Below are 19,554 nucleotides of genomic sequence, written 5' to 3' on the forward strand. Positions count from 1 at the left end.
CACACACACACTCCTAAATGAATCAATAACTTTAAATGTCAGCGATGAAAACTTGGTTCTGTCCCAATTCATTCATGGGAGCTTCCCTTTTGTTTCAGAATAAGTGAGCTGAAGATGGTTGAACAAACAAGACAATAAACCATCAAATGAATCCGTTTCAGTTTCAGTTCAGCAACGAAGCAACACAAACTGACAAAATAGGCAAGATCTGGGAATAAACAGAACTGGAAACTAGCAAGCAGTTATGAACATGTTAGGAGGATGATATGAGAAAACCCATCAGTATCTGATGTGTCAGGTGTACTGGGGGCAGAAATACTTCTCCTGTTTTAGCTGTAAAATATATCAATTAATGTCCAAAGACATTTATCAGTGTCTTACAGTACATGCTTTTTAGCAGTGAGTATATTGGAGGCATATTTGTGTCCCAGGCTCTCAAATGACCATACTTGTCATGTTTTGCAGCGCTCCAAAAACCCATTTCTAAGACATTAGGTTGGGATATTTTTAGCACCCCCTAGTGGCCAAACCTTGCTGAACACTGTATGGAGCTTACATGTTAATAAAGTGGTAAAGATCTAAGCTAATAGAAATTACAACTGCTGAGGAAAGGCACGGTTTAACACAAGTGCCAGAGGGTGATTGGTGATTGAGGACAGATGTGCTGATTACTAACAGATAACATATGGTCTGTAAGGAGCTGGAAAGACTGTCTATGGAGAGCAAAAACCAAGAACGTGACTAAATTATGAAAACACGTGAACTCATAATAAATCCAAAGAAAACCAAACTACATTTAAGAAAACCTGTCAGTGAGTTGGGTTAGGTTCATAAGACGGTACGTCTATTTCTAAAACAAAATTTCACAACGTTTTGTTATTTCTTAGAAAACTAAAGGCCTAGAGAGCAGCGAGATTAAAACCTGACGTCCTGGGCGTTCACACACTCGTAGACAGATGCTTACACAGCTGGCTGCAGACTTGCTGCCATTCCTACATGAACAGATGCGCCAGACACACACTTTCACACACGCGTTGGAGAATATCAGATCAACGGGCGCTGGTGTCACAGGATCATGGCCTCATGCTTCAGCAGAGCTTCTGACAGCACCAGTGGTTGTTTCTGTGCCCAAGCCTTTGTGTTTATTACAGCCAAATATTTTGAAAAGTTCTATGCGAGATTTGCCACGTGCATATTTGTTATCTGGTGTGCTGCTGTCAGTGGAGGAGAAGTGATTTGTCACTAATGAGGAAATCCTTTTTCTTCCTACCAGTCGGATGGAGAAACACGACGGCTTCAACCCTCAGCTGTGTCACCTGGATGTTCAGACTGACAACAGATTGAAAGTTTGCCGTCGCTCATGTAATTCTCCCAGGATGCACCGCAGGCAAACACATGCTATTTGTAGAAATGACACACTGCATTGCATGTGTCAATCCTCCGCCAATCCTGCAGTGTTTTATTTGCAAACTTTGGGTGACGGCCGCCTCCGAGACCACATTTGTTTCTGTGACACAGCACACACAGAGACGAAACATTAGGAGACAGAACAAAAACAAAGAGCGTGTGTGTTCAAAGTTTCTTTTTATTATTAACTAGAAAACGAGTTATTTTTTTTCTTCCACCAAAATCTACACAAAATAATTGACTGTCACCAAATGAGTGATTTTTTATTTTTTTTCCCCCCATTGCCAGAACTCACTGAAAACACACTCTGTGGTGACAGCTTGTGTGCTGTTGGTCAACATTATTAAAGATTAGCACGTACAAATCAATCAAAAGCAGTCGTCGCGTACAGGAAACGTACACGCTGGTGTTTGAGAGCATCGTAAGGAATCAAAAAAAAAAAAGTTTGGCTCCCACATGTGAACGCTCAGTGCATGGATCAAAGCACTCCACAGAGCAATAACAAAACTGCAGCTGAAACCACCACACTGTGAGCTCATCTCAGCTTCGCACCCAGCTCTGTTCGTTTCATGAATTTTAATGTCATTTTCCACTCACGCTGAGGTGGATCTTCCACTTGGGATCAATCTGAAATATCCTCCTGCATCCACTGAGGCTGGCTTCTCGCTGACACCGTCTAATTATTCTTTACTCAGCATAGCGGAGCACCTGTTTAGACAAATAAATCCCAGGTCATTTACACTCTAACTTTCCAAAAATTGGGATCGAATTTAGGCTAGTGGCTTTGACAATGATGAATGACTGTTTTTTTTTTAAGTTTCAGTCGTCTCAGTTTTGAGTAGCAGGCCGCTCTGAGGCTGTGTTGAACGGTACCAAGAGCACTTTCCTTAGAAAACACTGACAGACATTTATAGGGCACATTTATATAATGCTTATTTTTGAATCAATTTGTATTCTGAAGCTCATCTAGCATTTATTGGCATTATTTAAATTAAAATAAAACATATCAATCTATTATATAGCTTCTCAGTTTAAACCATAGACTGTTTATATTAACAGACCACATGTTCCCACCGTCTCATGTTGTTGGGAATCAAAGTCAGCAGGACCCGGTTTACAGAAGCTGCCATGTTGTCTTCATACAAGAAATGTGGGGCTTTAAGTCCCACCTACCCTCCTGCGTCTTTCTTTGAAGGATGAAATAACTAAACTTGTTTAAAAAACGTGAATATTTGAACATACAGTAACAGGGTAAGAACTACATGAATTAAAAACAGTCAACTTTTATTTCACTAATGGGAACGTTGAGTTCATTTACATGATTTACATGGGGGGGGGCGGGGCTTAAAACTTCAACTTCAACTTCCATGTTCCGGTCTGAGGTCTAGATATGTGCAGTCTTTGGTTTAAACTGTCTGATTAAGCTTCTGTCTCCTTAAAACCCTTCTTCTGATGAGCTTGCTTCTATCCTTCTGTCCAGCTTTGACAAGTAATAATTAAAGTTGACATCTCCTTTTTGACCTCTACCCAAAATATCAAGATTTGATTCAAAACGCATTAGAAGACAACAGCAAAAACAGTCTGAACAGATGGTTTGGATGTTAAGATGGAATGGAAAGCAAGAGGAATTTTAATCCCATGATTACATAAACAATAGAAAATACACACAAAAAAGCCCCCTTAAGGCACTTAAACCAGTCTTGGATGTTTTTTTTTCCAACTTGGAGGCTGCAGAAAGAACTCTGATAAGACAAACAGCAAACAGACTATAACTGTAAGGATAAAAGCACCAGTTACTGTAAGTGCGTTCAACAGATATGTTGTTTTTCCCTCTGCAGAAACGCACTAAAGGTGGACAGGAAGCACTTCATCTCAACGCCTCATCAGCCAGCGTGAAGGTTGGCATCATAGCTTTTTACCCACGTGGTTATAAATGTACAGTCAACATTCAGTGTGTCCACTCAGCTTTTTTCTAAAAACAAAGACTGCTGTATCCATTTACAGGTTTTCTTTGACATTTTCTGTCTCCAGCATGTGTTAGAAGTGTGTGAGCCTCTGTTCTACCTGACTGTAGCTGATGGATGCACTTAGAGCTTTTAATATGTGTATGACAGCAGTGGTGCATCCATGTGCGGCCCCATCTCTACTTCTAAAAGTCATTACACTGTTAATGGCCTCGCAGCACTTCATAGCAACTCTATCACTCCCTCAATTAGGAGTAGAGATGCTTCTTCATCTTTCTTGATATAAAAAAAAAAAAAATCAAAGTGCAGCAAAAGCTGCAAACTGAGAAACACGAGGGTGACTCCAGTTATCCAATCCTCCCGACAGGACATTCATAGGTCTTTTTTTTTTGTTGTTTTGTTTTTTCCAGAGGAGAGAAAACTGATCTAAGTGGAAGAAATTTAACTTCTATCTCTTCCTGCTGGACAGGCAGGTTTTACAAATGTTCTGTTCTTCATGTGGAAACAGAAAGCTCAATTTCCTTCATCAGAGCTTTCACTCAGATATCGTCCAGATGGAGAGAAGAGCCTTCATTTTCCTCTTGGTCGTCACAGCTCGGTTTCAGTTCAGATGATACCGTAGTCCCTTAGAGACTTGAGCAGCACCGTGTCTCTGATGTCGGTGAAGACCTTGCGAATGTTGTTGGTGTCGGTGGCACAGGTGAAGTGCGGGTACAGAGTCTTCCACTCGTTCTTGTTGACAGGGTTGATGGCCCGCTGCTCGTACATTTTAAGGATGAACTGCTGCGCTTCCTGTGGGTCCTGCTTTCTACCTGGAAGGTGAAGATGAGGGATGGCAGGTGAGCGATACAGAAACCGAACAAAAACATGAAAAGTCAGAAAAGAGTAGGACTTCTTGAAATTATTTAACCATTTGTTAAAAAAGGTGTTTTCAACAAGTCTCTGAGGAATCAAAGTACTAAATTAGCGTCACCATACAAGACTCCTCCATAGCTGAGTAATCAAACATAAAATCTTGCCACTGTTGAAACAAGTCTGCTTTTTCATTTTCTGATACTTTGTAAAATGTTACTAATTACCAAAAATAAGAACCACAGTTAGTAACTATCAATGTTGTCAATTTAATTTGTCAAAGTTTCAGTCAGCCAATCACAGATTTAAAGTTAGCTCCCAATAATGACGTGTTTAGGTGCTTGTTGCTTAATTTTAGAGGTCAAAATGATTTGACATGAATGTGATTTGGTTCAAAACACATCCGATATCTACATATTTTAACCTAGATAATAATAATAATTTGAAAGCATGTTCACCAAAGATCAAGACATTTGTAATAAGAGCTGATAAATCCAAGTTTGCCGCAGTCCTTTAAAATGTATGTCATTTAGTAGCTTTTTTCTTACAGTGTGCCAGTTATCTGTTTTGTGAATCTGCTGTGAAAAGTCTTTGTTTGTTCACAGTCCTGCTTTCTAAATAGAGTTGCACGTAACGATTCTTAACCCAGTACCAACAAAGGACATACAAGGACACAGCTTAGGTGCACAGGACAGCTGTACGAATCAGTATGGGTCCCCCCCTCATTTTACAGAGACCCAAACATGTGGAGGTGCTCTATCCATTTTTGAAAATCTTTAAGCAGTGCCAGGAATTATTTTTTAATAGAATATAATAGTCCCTAATTGCGTTAGAACAAGTTTAATCCAGTTTCTCCCTGTTCAAAAACAGCATCAGGCTCCAGGGCTACTTAACAGCCACAGCCTTCAAATGCAGTTACAGTGGCAGTAATAAGGGCGACACAGCCCCCACACAGAAGGACAACAACATTAGCAGCAAACAGCAGCCGGTGGTCAGAGCTGCTCCGAGTCGTCATTAAGGTTAAATTGACATCAAGAAGCTTGACCCTGTATGAGTCATTATTTTACCCTGCTAATGCTGGTGGTAAAACACTGTGGGTGCACTCCAGACACACACACACGCATTACAAATGTTTGCTTCCAGTCACTAAACAACCCCCACCCCAACCAGACCTCGCCACAAGTACACACGGCTCATACATGAACACCTGGGGGTATTCAGGTGGGGGAGCAAGGCTTGCAGGGAGCAAAGTGTCTGTCTGTAGTTGCCAAGGGTAACAGAAGGAGGGAGACAGATGTGTGTGTGTGTGTGTGTGTGTGTGTGTGTGGTGATGGGTGAAGTTAGGGTAAAGACGGCAAGATTCATTTACTACTGAAGGTGGAGGGAGACAGGAAGGGAGCTAAGAAAGAAGAAACAGTGGAAAGAATGAAATAAGACTTTTAAACGCCAATTTATTTTTATCAGGGTTGTAAATTTATATAATTTCAACTATCAGTCTTCATAAAAAAAGCAAAACCTAAATTGTCATACAAACATTTCTTTTGTCATATGTGCACCCAAACATAGACACTTTAAAGAATCCATGAAAGGTTCAGAATGAGTGAAGCATTATCAGTCAACACAAAACCTCCTTAGTCCTCACAAAGCATGAAAAAACTATTTCAATTGCAGGTTAGTGTATGAAAAGCATGCTCGACTTTCAAGCTCTGCGCGGCGTGAGTCCAGCCCCGTCCTAACAGTTGATTCTTTCTGCTTTTCTAAATTGCTAGCTTTGCAGTACCAAACATGAAATTTATCAAAACTAGAGTTTGTCTTTTCTCAACAGTGTACTCGGGACCAAAGACAAAAAGAGCTACAGAAAAAGGCTTCTACACTCGTTTAATGTCTTAAACATATAATTTAGTCAAGAGCAAGAAACCACTAAGTGCTCCAGTGTCTCTCTTTGGTTACAAAAAGGACATTCCTCCCCAGCGCTTGGATCAGGGCTTAGCCATTGCTCCATGTACAATCCTCCACTCATTTCAACAGGAGGCTTATACAGGATCCTCCACCTGCCTTTAGGGCAGAGGACCCCAACCCCCGGGTCATTTGATACCGGGCCGCACAGAAAGAATAATTAACTTACAGTATTTCTGTTTTATTTATTTTCAGAGTCTGAATGACATCTTTTTTTAAAACTGACAGGATTCTGTCCACTACATCCGTCTATGACTCGCTCTTGATGCGTGTCAAAACCTGAGTCTGCCTCGACTCCCTGACTTCAGCCAAAGAGCGTCCATTTTTCTTTTCACGGTTGTTATAGAGCTACTTCCTCTCACAGGATCCGAAAAACCCTGAAACAGATGATTTAAGAGACAGAAGCAGTCCACTCTCCTCCTGCCAACCCCCGACAGCAGGACTGACAAAGAGAGAGGGAAAAACGTACTCATTGTCATCATTCGAATGGCCAGCTAAAGCAGTTTTTGTCAGATGACCAAGCTTGACGATGGCAGCTTCAATCAACTTGGTCCTTTATTGTGGATGAGGAAGGCATCCAGTTATTTGCAAAAAAAAAACAACAGAAAATAAAAACTAATGTTGTAGAACAAAGGTTATTCAAAAAGCCACATTCCTGGTCTAAAGAAGTCCGAGCAACTTGTAATGTTTTCCACATGTCAAACAAAGAATAGCAGAGTTGCGTGACCCCGGTTAGGTCTGGTTCAGAGGGTTCAACAGGAAAAGACGTTTGTTCGGTCTGAGCCGACCAGCTTTTTGGAGAAGCAGCCGAGCGGCTGGCAACAAACAGCAGCCACACCACACCACCTCCCTCCTTTACAGGGAGAAAACAAGATCAGGTGCTCACAACCAGAGCTGACTAGCTAACTTTGGGAATTCACCAAAGCGCAGCACCAGAAAGAAACCTTTTAGTTTGTACATAATTTTTTAGGGGAAATATTCCCATCTTTCTACCGGATGTGGTCAGATGGTCACGTGTCCACAGTAAATTGGCGGGATCAAAACAACACCACAGCCTTCGTGTTCCTGCAGGGATTCGGCCCACTCCGTGATGAGAATAAACAGATGCTACTGTGCTTGTTGATGGCAGTAAAATTGACTGATAACCAGCCTCTGACTCAGTGCTGCTGCTGCAATATCTTCTTTTAAAGTTTGAACCCGTTGAGTGGTTTTCAGTGACGTGCCAGTTCAGAAAATTCAAATGTGCGTTTCCAATAATTGATAATCAGCTGCTCTATCTTTTTTTTTTTTTAAACCGTTTCATCTCAGGAAATGTCTCACTGCTAATCTAGGCAATAAAATAAAAAATAAAAAACATGTGTCTAAGGGTCAGCTAACCTGAGAAAGTGGGGAAGTATTTGTTCAGGTCTGAGATTCGGATCTTGTCAGCCAGGATGTCAGTCTTGTTGAGGAAGAGGATGATGGAGGTGTACTGAAACCAAAGAGAATGGATGGTGGTGGAAAACAAAGCCAGACTCTCGAGCATGCGGTTCTGAGGAAGACACAGAGACGGACATTTGTGCTTTAGCTTTCTTTAAAAAACAACTAAATGTATTATATCACCTGTGAGATAATTTTCACCAGAAGACAGAAAGCATGAGTTTTAATGGACGGTGACGCATTTTTGGTCAGCTGAAGATTGAAGGAGCAGGAGGAAACGATCTTTTCAAGACAGAACCGATTACGAGGGCTCTGGAGCAAACTGACCAACGTTGAGGTTAATGAAAGCCACGGGAGAGCAAGAAGTGTCTGGGAGAGATAAACGGCTTAGTGACAGGATTGGAGGGAGGAAGAGGGTGACGAGGGGCTGAGAGGAGAGCGGACGGAGACTGAATAAGTTGGACAAGAGTGAAACCTGCTGGTGGAAGGAAGAAATTACTGAATGAACAAAGGAAGACAAGCAGATACAAACAGCAGGCAGAAATAAACACAGACATGTGGCTGATAAAGTCAATCACAATGATTGTACTTCATTATATTAGTCAAATATATTTAGATACTCAATTCTGTTATTTTTCTTAAGAAAATGTCCTATAAATAAAACACCAATAAAAGAAACAAATCAGTAAAAAAAAACCACTATAGAAATAAAACCTGTAGATAAATGTATGTATGTAAGGTTTATGTAAATAAAACCGGAATAAAAGGTAATTCTGTGTAAATGATATTCTAACAAACAAGACAAAAAAAACAAAGTGTAAAATAAAACAACAAACTGTAAGACATCCTGTAGCAAGGTTTGTAATTCTTTTGTTTAGTTTTAATCCTTAATAAAACCACAGTTAATGATTTCTGGGTCATTCCTTGTGGTTAGGGTTACCCATCCAGTCCATCTTGCAGAAGGTTTTTGTTCTACACATTAAAACAAAAGTGTAAAACTTTGTATATTCAATAGCTTGCTAAACCAGCGTGGCTTTTCGATTACAGCAAACACCATTCAAGGTCTGAGGAACTCGGTGAAGATGTAAGATGGTTAGATTGTTGCGGAACAACCCAGAAACCATCAAGTCCACCGTGAACAGGACACTGCTGGAACACCAGCCTCAGGGAAGTTTCACGTGCGACTGAGAGGGTGCAGACCGAGAAGGAAGCCGGATGGTTGAGCCAAATGCTTCTCTTGTCGGATGAGAAAAACATTGAGTTATTTGGCCACAGTGACAAGAAGTATGATCGGAGGAGTGGAGATGAGGCTTTGAAACAAAAGAAAACTGCGCCAGCTGCTGTGGTGGTGGCGCTTCGCACAAAGTGGATGGAATAATGAAGAAATTCTTCAACTTCACCTCAGATTAACAGTGAGAAGATTGAAATTTGGACACAGTTTGGTGCTCCGACATAACAGTGATCCCAAACACACATCAAAACTGGTTTCTGATTGAATAAAGCAGACTAACGTTAAGCTTCTGGAATGATCTTCCTTAAGACTCTACTGAAAATCTTTGCTCAAAAGCCAACTCTGTGCCAGGAAACCAAGCAATTTAAATGAATGAGTAGTCAAATATCCAGGAAGACTTATGCCCGAGTCTTGTTGATGGCTATAAAAAGTGTTTGGTTGAGGTTTAACTTGCTGTTTAACCAAATATTAGTAGATATGTATATTTTGAGCCAGTTCTTTCTTTGTAAATCCCTGAAGTTGTTTGGTGTATAATCAGTCCACACTGGAAAAAAAATGGTTCAGAGAAATTATTAAAAGCCCCAAATTACTACATCTTTCATGCCCATGATGAGTGCTTGCAAACTTTAGTCTGCAGCTGTATCTGACAAACCCAACGTTAAACACTTTGGTATTTCATCCACCTTCTGCTGGAGTGACAAGAGGAAAAACAAAAGTTCTCTTACGATGGAATCCCTCTCCTCCAGAACCTGGTCGTACTCGCTGAGGGAGGCCAGGAAGATGAGGGAGGTGACGTTTTCAAAGCAGTGGATCCACTTCCGACGCTCTGACTTCTGACCCCCAACGTCCACAATCCTGCCAGAGAAAAGCAGAGAATAAAAAACAGGATTCATCAGGGTAAATCAACTATTTGACCTGAATAGATAAGAAAAAAAACTAACTACAAATGTGACACTGTACAGCATTTATGTGGATTTGAACTTTTTCCTATGTAGAGTATAAATCTTCAGTCCAGACTGTCTTAAGAGGAGCTGCCATTTCATTTGGGAACACAAGAGTTTCCTATAAGGGAGCTTTAAATCAGAATAAAACGCTTCCCAGCAGGAACTTTGTACAGAGGCAATTAGAAATATGATCCAACTGCGTCCAAACAGGCGTTGGCAGACAAAGACGCCGCAGCAGTCAATAGTATTTGATTCACAGTGCAGTGAATAGTGCGGGTATTAGATTTGTCCCTGTGAGAGGCTGGTAATGTGAGGCCTGGTCACCTCAGTGTGATGTTCTTGACGGTGAAGGAGTAGTCGTGGATGCCCGTGGTGGGGAATCGAACACGCAGCACGTCCTGTTCTGTTGGGATGTAGTCCTGGGCCGAGATGCGGTCCAAGCTATTCATGTAACTGAGAGGAAGGAAGGAGAAAGTTTCAGGTCAGAGTACAAAAAAACGCCGTCTCCGACAGTACGGAGCACCTGCAGTAAAACATATTGCTTCTGTTGACTTTCCCGTCAAACCGCCGTCGTGTAAAACAAACTGGACATGTGACGAAGCAGTGATGAGAAGAAAAAAAAACAGTGATTAGAAACACAAGAGGAGGGCAGAGTGAGCCCACATCGGTCTGTCCGCAAACAGCACCTTCACGGCTCGTGTTGATCCAAGCTGTCATTAGCTAATGTTGACTGACTGACCCTTATCGAGCACACGTCACAACGACTGAGCTGCAGGGTAAACACCAGCCAACGCAGGCAGCTTTGTCCCAGGCTTTGTTCTGATACCTGACGATCACACCTCCTATACATTACATAAAGATCAGAAACACCCACTCGGACGGTAACTCTGCACTGTGACATTTAAAGACTGCTGGCATACCTTCAAAGGATGATTTCACTTGGTTTACACAGTGTTTCATTCAAAATGCTCCCAAATCACACTGTTCCAGCACAGCATCATTAAGAACCAGGGGTACACCGATGGACTACAAGGGAAACTGACCGGAATATTATGGTGGTGACGCTTTATTTAAAAAAAAAAAAAAAGAAATCTGTGAAGATGCTTAAAAGACTTAAAGCTTTTTGTTATTTCTATCATGACTATCACTGTACGCATTAAGCTAAATTTCTTTAATCATTGCTGTTCTTTGTTTCAGTGCCTAGTAAACTGTAAAATGTGTGAATAATAAAATATTATAGTTATAGACACAACAGCTTTAAATATCTGCAAACAGTTGTTTTGATTGCTAAAGATAAGCCTTTGAAAAACCTAACTGAGTAAATTTATTATCCAGTTGTCTGACAATAGGATATCTGTTTTAGTTGTGCATTATTTCTAAATCAAAATGTCTGACTTGTTGCCAACAGTTTGCGTTTTGTTTTTATTATTATAGATGAAATACCTTCAGGTCAACAACGTTGAGCTAAAACACATATTTTGGCCCGTCTCTGAGGTCACTCTTGGACACACGCTAAGACGCGGCCTCCTGCCAACATTTGCCAGTATTGTGATATCGTTGCTTCCCCGGTTAACACAGGGTGAGGCCCAGCTTCGTTTACTCACTACTCGGTGGAGTCCAGGAGCTGGTACTCGCAGCGGCGGGTGTAACACGTCCGGATCCCCGTGTCCGCCCAGAGGTGGCGGAGTGCGTTGACGTGTCTCTGCTCCAGCTGGGTGATGTGCAGCGTGTTTACGTCCTGCAGCAGCTTGGCGTACGACTGCAAGAGAGACCAAAAGGGGGTTTCATGGTGAACAAAGGGATTGCAGTATTTTACTAAGACACTAATAAACACATCCTGGTACACTTCCTGTGTGTCATCTAACCTTCGCCCTGCTCAGTGGTTAATATGCAGAGTGCTCATGTCTGTTTAATGCTCCCTTACAGGGCAGGTATAATCTAATCAATCTTACATTTGACGCCTGTGTTTATGAGCGAGCGTTTGTGTTCATGCTGATTCAGGTTTGTGTGCGTGTGCGTGAGTCCACCTCGTTCTCAGGGTTGGCGTAGGGGATTCTGAGCACGCTCATGGCTCCTGTCATGGCTTTGATGGCGGTGAAGATGTTCTGGAAGATACATTTGGCGAAGGCCTTCCTCTCCTCCTCTGAGAAGCCCCGGCCGTGGATGATCCTCATCTGTCGGATAAAGGTAGTTTTCCCGCTCTCCCCGGTTCCTGAGGAGGAAACAGTTAAAAAGGAATAATGACTACAAATATTTTTTTTAAAAACTACAATTCTTAGTTTTCCTGGTAATTTCACAATAATCGTTTTCTCTTTTTCTGTGAGGACGGATTCATACAGAAGCGTTAAGGCAGATTTTAAAAGACTCTAAGCTGGACTAAAAGATTAAAAAGACGCAGCGAGAGGATGCTCCCCTGCAGTGCTCCTGTGCTCCCCTGCAGTGCTCCTGTGTTACTGATGTGACGCCTCTCCGTCTTACAAACTGAGCTCAGTCAGGCAGTATGTAGTCCTGATGGTTGCTGAAGCTCCTCTTTTTCCTGGAGCTTCTCAGGACTGACAGTGGGTCCATAACGGTGCTTACTTGGAGGTAAAAAGCAATCTCTTCAGGACATCCATGAAGGCAACAGGCCTACAGACACTGAGGGCAGAAGGAGGATCAGAGCAAGGCATCTTTCACAGCTCTGGAGTCTTGTCCTGAGTTGGTAGAAAGTCACAAAATCCTGTGGAGTCCTACACTGCAGACCTTCAAGACCCTGGGACTAACACCATCTGGACCTGCAGCTGCTGGTGTCCATCAGCTGGAGGTGATCAGTTAGGACGGGAAGGCACAGAGGGTTTCAGATGTGGGACGATGTTGGAGGTGTGGTTGCGTTAACGGAGGTGAGGCAGGGAAGCTGTGGAGAGTTTGGGATTTCTGTCGTTTACGTCTGTTGCTAAAAAAATTTAAATCCATGCAAGACGATATAATAAGTGACCACAGGAAAAAGCTACAAGAGACGCATGCGACTGCTTTAAATGCTGCTCTAAAAGTTCTCCTTCCTGTTCTTTTCCAGTGAGGTCCACAGGACGTGAAGTTTCTAAGACATACAGACCGAAAGGAAATAAATTGGATTTTTATTCGTTCAAGTCAACACCACGCTCGACGCTTGTTCATCATCTTTGTTTTAGCTCATCCGAATTTCACATTCAGATGAGCTCAGATATGTTGGATTTGTTCTCCATCAGTTCACACAAAAAAAGCTTTGTTAGCAAGAGACAGTTTTGTGATTACTCAAGAGGAAGCTTTAAGACTCAAGTATGAGGAGAATGGTGGACGTAAGGGTAAGACTGTCTCACGTTATCAAGCTGATCTGTATCACCGATCGGCTTCTTGAAGGAGGAAAAAAAAAAAAAAAACGAAAACTCATTTCCTTTTTCACAACGTTTTGCTGGAAATTTTCTAACGCCGCTTCCCGAGAAGACCGTCTGATTGTCTAACCAGGATGTCGGATGTTTGAAAGACGGCCCCTTTCCCGTACAACAAACATTTGTTTTCTGTCACTTCGAGCAGTGATGCAGGCAATAATAACCGAGTGTTATTGTTTACGGGATCTTTGGACCACGTCCGGGTTTCCCCTAATCCTGATTCACTCCATATCGCCTTATTATATGTTTAGTTTGCTGATAGTGGGCTAAATTGCAACCGGGAGTGATATTAAACCAAAAAAAAACAAAAACAAATGAAACCAAAATATTGTATATTTAGGTGCAAAAACCTACAGACCAAGAACTGAATCCATGTGAATTAGATGCCAGCAACAAATTAAACAAGGTTGGGGCGTTTATGCTACCTATTTTATTCTTTTATATGCCAATAAAAAGAAAACGATGGACAAAAACCAGCGCAGCTCTTTGTCTTTTGCCAAAAGAAAACTTTTAACGCTGGTCAGGATATTAGAAGCAGATCAATTAATCAGTTGGACATTTTGGGACATTTGTTTGCCCCCATTTTTTAAAATAAACAGCATCCCCTACAACAGAGCTCATTTAAAAACAGGCACATGCGTGGGCAGCACCGTGTCCTTCTTTTGACAGTGTGTCCCTTTCTGTCGATGCAGCTCCTGCGACGCGGGCGCTTTTCTTCAGCACAACACCAGCAGACCCCAAAGGAACCTGAGCACAATAGCGTGCTAGCTTTTGAAAGAACAGTGTTGCACCGACAGGAGAGAAAGGCGAGACTGGTTTAAGATGGCCGCCACAGCACAAATGTGCCTGTAAACCAGACAATTTTACAAATGTGGAGATGAAAGCTGGTGTGGTAGTAGCTGACGGTCCGTCCCAACTCGTGCACCGAGCACTATCTGCAAGATCTGTACAAGTTTGCCATTACCTGCTGGTGTCTGTCTGTCTGTTAGCAAAATATCTCATGAACTCCTGAACGAATTTTAATGAAACTCTGAAAACATATTTACTAAGTGCACATTAACAACTGATTAACTTTTGGCTATGATAAATGGTTGTATAAATGTCTACAGCGCTGTCAGTTTCACAGACGTGGAGCTAAATCTTTGGTGTTTTAGCAGCTGAGTCATCCCAAACACGTTCTCTGAGCCCTATCTCATCTTGTAAGAACTCACAGCGCCGCGTGACATCGTGCATGTCACATTAAGGTTGGACAGAAACGGCTACAGTCCCCCGTTCCCCTCTCAGCGTAGGATGGTTTTAATCTAAACACCTGGCGTGACATGCAGCAAGTTGCACGTGTTCCTTCAACAAACGCTAGCCTTGATTTTTAATAAAACTGCTCCACTGATGAACCAAAATCAAAGTGGCTTCATAAACCAGCCACCAGCTGCCCTGATTTCTGCCACTGAAAAAAGAATTTGTAATAATCAACTTATGATAAATATTAGCAATAAATTTATCAATTAACGCATCCCTAGAAATGAGATTAAATGAAAATGTTACTTGAAGCAGGTGATGTCAACAAAATACTGAAATTATGTGTTGTTTTTGCAAAAAGTGAGCCAAACATTTCCAGTTTACCAACAGACGAGTGCAAAAACAACAACAAAAAAACTCTTTTGAAACCGTATTCCTCGATGGAAAATCTGAACCGTTTCTCCCTCCGCGGTGCATAACAACAATAAGAGATAATCTACGTCGACTTTAATCTTCATTGCCTGTAAATGTCCTCTATTTATCACCCAGGTTTATCTGGGCTGAATCAGAGCATCAGGGTGAAAAAACCAGGCTTGCCGCTGCCGCCTGAGTTGTTCAACCAGCTCTGTCCCAATCTGGTCCATTCTTTACATACCCACATAGTGACACACACCTGACAGCTTGTGTCTTCGCTGGCAGCCACCAAACAGGCCGGGCTGTTTCAGGCTTCATAAAGAATCATTTATAGTGGTCGAATCTGTTATGTATACCCTTATTTTGCTTTTTTTTAACTGCTGGGACAGCTGTGTTTATTGGCTTGAGCCAGATGAGATGAGATGTTACCCAGCAGCAGGATCTTGATCTCCCTCCTCTCCTTCTTCTTCTGCTGCTTGAGGATCCTCTGGATCTCCTTGTCCACGGCGATGGAGGTCTTCTCGTCCTCGGACAGGCAGCACACACAGGTGCGGCAGCACCACCACCAGCAGCCCGCCATGGCTGGACAGCACTTTCAGATCGACCTGGGACGAGACAACCACTTGTAATAAACCGGTGACAATAAAGCTCGTAGCCAAGCAACCCTTTTTTCGTGTTCCCTTTTGCCTTGACAAAGCCCTGTTGTGATTTATTCCGACACACCTTCGGGAATATTTATTGATGCCGTAAACAAAAACGTTTCCACAGACAAACTTTAAACTGAGCCTGATAGTTTTAGACTCGGTAGAAAGGCTCGAGTTTAAACTAGAACTGTGTAGATTTAATTAGAGGCGATGGTTTTTTTTTAGTTTAATTAAAAGGAAAAGTGTGGTTCACATTCAGAGTGTCGCTCCTTACCTCCAATCAGGGCTGCGGACTTCCTGGCTCTGTCTGCCTGTCGCAGTCCATTATTTCCATGCGTGTCTCTCCCCCCCCAGCCCTCCACACGCCGCCTCCCGCTTCACCTGCGGCTTCAACAGCTGACAGCTCCGGCCTCGGACGCCGCTGGTGCCGGACTTCTAAAAACACCTCTCTCCCTAAAACAACCTGCCGCTCGGGATAGTCCACCGCGCCTACAGAGGAATGTGCAGCCTCCCCGATCCGCTGAAAGCACTCTAGAGCTGGAATGCGCTCAAAGGTGAAGCCGCGGCAAACTTCCGCCGCCGCGCCGGAAGCTACGCTTTCTGAGCCTACAAAATAAGAGCGCGGCGTTTACAGCGAATGGGCTTCGGTTTCCCCCCCCCTTTTTAAAGTGCTTGTACTTTTATCAAAAATCCTAAACTTTTCGCATTTGTCAACGGGGGTATTTTAGAGATTTTTGCTCTACAAAAACAAACCATCTTATATATTTGCCTCGCCCTTTAGAGTTTAAAGCATTGAAAACATTTACATACATTGTTTATAAATGCAATAATTTTAGTGAAACATAGCTGTATCTGAATTTATTCAAGTTTAAGCAACTAAAATACGAACATTTTACCAACTGCAGATCTTACATGTAAAAGAACAATTGCACATGGTATTTTTGTGCCTCATTATTTCATTTATTTGCAAGAAAAAAAACAAATGCTTTAAACCGTATAAATAGCTGCTCATTTCTGCAAAAAAATGGTACATTAATTACCTAACAAGAATGTTTTTTGTTTTGTTTTCTTTTCTTTTAAATATTGTCTACAAAATGTTCTGACTAGGGCAACCCATGGCCAGGCCCGAAAAAAAATTAAATGCCTAAAATCATTGGTGGGTCAACTTACAGCTATTTAAATAAACAATATATCAGACTAATTGTTTATTTATCTTTGAATCCACATTCTTACATCATCATAGGTTTTTGTATACCTAACATTTTTCTGATCATTTATTTGATCAGCAGCTACATCCAATAAAGTATCCTACCAATGGTGACATATCCCACTGCCTTGTCACCGTCCTAATTTTTAGTAAAATGAGGATATATCGTGCCTGAAGCAGGTTCATTTCTTACATTTTTAACACTTAATACTACTGGAACTGACAAAGTCTCAGGTCTGATGTCACAAGACCGCAAAACACTAGACAAGGGCTATTATTTTGAAATTACCTAACCGGAAGTGTGTTTTGTTTACGTCCGCTTGCTTGACGGCGTCATGAGTGAGTGCGCTGCGGCGGCGGATAAAGTTTCGGGCGCTGCGGAGGCTCCCTGCCTCACGTTTCAGCTGAGTTCAAGTGAAATCACGGAACCTACGAGCGTTTTCTTGAACATAACGACAAATAATAAAAGCAACTCAACTAAAGCTTCACTTACACACCGATTTGTGTGGGCCTTGCTTTGGATTTTACGTCTGTAAACTGGCTTTTGTGCCATTTAATTTCATTATTCCCATGTTGTGCGACGTTAAGAGCGATCCCAAACACTTACAAGAAAACAGACGATATTTGAAGCCACTGAACCCGAGGAGTGAGACCAGCTGCCTGTGCAGCAGGATTTCAGAGCAAAGGCAAAGTGTAGAGCAGGTATTTTGTCACTTTGTCTTATTCGGATGTCATTGTTTGGTCTGAGCCAGCAGGACCGGTTTGTCCAGGCCTCCGGGGTTTCACATATTGAGATCATGTGAGCCGTCCATGGCTACAGGAAAACTGCGAGTATCTATCCTGCACGGTGCGTGGGTGGTGAGTGACAGCTGGAAGAAAAGGACCTGCTCATTCTGTCTGCAAGAGGAAATCAGAGAGATGATGGACGAGAATCCAAATATCCTAGATGCTGAACTGACACGTGGTCTAATTCAGCAGGTCGTGTAAACATTCCTCATCTACTTGAGGAGCATGTGCATATATTTGTCACCCTCCGGTCTCTAAAGGCCTAACAGTAATGTAAGGTCTTGTGTGATCTAATAGGGCTTAGAGGCTTTGTTGAGGCTGACTCTCAGTTACTGCCACACCAAATTTTAGGTCACTATCTGGATAATTGACTGAGTTGTGGCCATTTTGTGTTTGCTAAGGTTAATTACCAGTGCTGGCCATCTTGAACTGGATTGACTCCAAATGTCAATGAGTTTTAGATCTGCACCCAAAGATTATCTTCTGAGGGTTTCATAAAAGTCCGTCCACTAGTTCATAAGATATTTCGCTAACAGACAGACAGGGTTAAAGTTAACAGTTAGTGCCAAGGTTTTAAGCAAAGATCATGTGCATTATGTAGAGCTTAAGGTATGTGTACTAACACACCAAATTTTAGCCCAACTGACTGAGTTATAGCCATCTTTGCGTCAACTAATTGACAAGCTGTGGTGGCCATCTTGAACTGGGCGACTCCAAAAGTTAATCAGCCATAGAGGTACGTCCACTGATTCTTGAGATATTTCTCTAACAGACAAACAAACACACACATATGCACACAGGCATGGGTAAAAGCACTATCGTCCCTTGATAGCAGGTCGCTCGTGTTGTTGTTCCTTTTAAGCTCGTTTATAAATGTTTAAATACAAATTTGAAGAGTTTTGTTTTGTTTTTTTTTCCAAAAGGTTGCTTAAATCTCTCCACATCTTGCAGGTTTTTGCTCGTCTGGCTCAGTTTTAAGGAAACTTGCTACCAACTCTGGTTTCCTTTCAATGTCTGGTTCACTAAACCACAGCCAACCATACAAGACTTTTCACGGGACGTTGATATTTTTTTGCAGAAGTGAAAAGCCCTCGCGCCATCACGCTTCCTTACGCAGCCGTGTGGAAGACAATGCAACTGGCCGACAGCAGTAGCAAGCCTTTAAAGGCCCCGTATGGTCCATGTTTGCCTGCACGAGGCTTCTCCGCCGCTGTTTGGAAGGGTGGAATGAATGGGGCTGTCTGTTATCTTCAGTAGGTGGAGTTGTTGGCGTGAGCTGCGGATCATGTGATGCCGGGCAGGCAGGACAGCCGTGTCATGAGTCACGGGCCAAGATCTTCTTGTTCATACCAAACATACCAGGTGTTAGTCAGCGTCCCACACGTCTCCCATTCTTTTAGGTCACACCGTGCATCTCTGAGCCAAAGGTGAAGGCTGTTAGAAATAAAGTTTTTTTTCTTCAATATGTGACACTAGGTGTATCGACGACACGTCTCTGGTTTTGTCGGTTCACGTCAGCTGATGCAGCTTCTAAAAAATGAGCGCCAAATTTGAGCAAATGTGTGGACATTCAGATCTGATGATTTATTTGGATTTGTTCCCACCTTTAAAAATAATAATTTGGATAATAATGTCAAAAAACACAGACTGGACATTTATCAGAATGTCTCGTTAAAAAGATTTGATTTAACCTCGTGGTATTTCCATCTAATGTCCACAAGATGTCCCTTTTGCTCTGGATTCATGCCTGTCCTCCTACATGACTCAAAGTCAGTTAGGATTTTTCTTATTGAAAACTCTAAGCAGTGGCGGCTCCAGATATTTTTTTCTGCAGGTGCTAAGGGGGTGCTAAGCATTTTATTGAGGGTGCTAATGAAGGATTATTTGTTCTTACAGTTCTCAACACACACAGACGCAAGCACAAACATATATAATCATATATATATGGTATATTAATGAAGAACAGAATGAAATATACATATGTATCTGTGATAGGCCGATATCTCTGCCTAAACCTCTATCACAGAAATAAAGAAGCTTCCCACAACATGAACATGTAGCAGTGCACTGATCTCACCTAAGTAAAGCAC

General features: G+C 42.1%; 1 protein-coding gene across 1 annotated transcript; it reads right to left on the bottom strand.

Moving 5' to 3' along the window:
- Nucleotides 1-1,567: 1,567 nt before the first annotated feature.
- On the bottom strand, nucleotides 1,568-16,011 carry LOC108230804 (guanine nucleotide-binding protein subunit alpha-11). The gene is made up of 8 exons (XM_017407360.3): nucleotides 15,746-16,011; nucleotides 15,257-15,432; nucleotides 11,801-11,985; nucleotides 11,378-11,532; nucleotides 10,098-10,226; nucleotides 9,555-9,684; nucleotides 7,557-7,710; nucleotides 1,568-4,183 (listed from the first exon to the last, which is right to left on the bottom strand). Exons 2-8 carry the CDS (start codon nucleotides 15,405-15,407, stop codon nucleotides 3,978-3,980), a joined length of 1,110 nt encoding a protein of 369 aa, XP_017262849.1. The 5' UTR covers nucleotides 15,408-15,432; nucleotides 15,746-16,011; the 3' UTR covers nucleotides 1,568-3,977.
- Between the last annotated feature and the right edge of the window lie 3,543 nt (nucleotides 16,012-19,554).

Source organism: Kryptolebias marmoratus, linkage group LG24 (genome assembly GCF_001649575.2).
Source record: "Kryptolebias marmoratus isolate JLee-2015 linkage group LG24, ASM164957v2, whole genome shotgun sequence".
NCBI classification, from domain to species: Eukaryota; Metazoa; Chordata; class Actinopteri; order Cyprinodontiformes; family Rivulidae; genus Kryptolebias; species Kryptolebias marmoratus.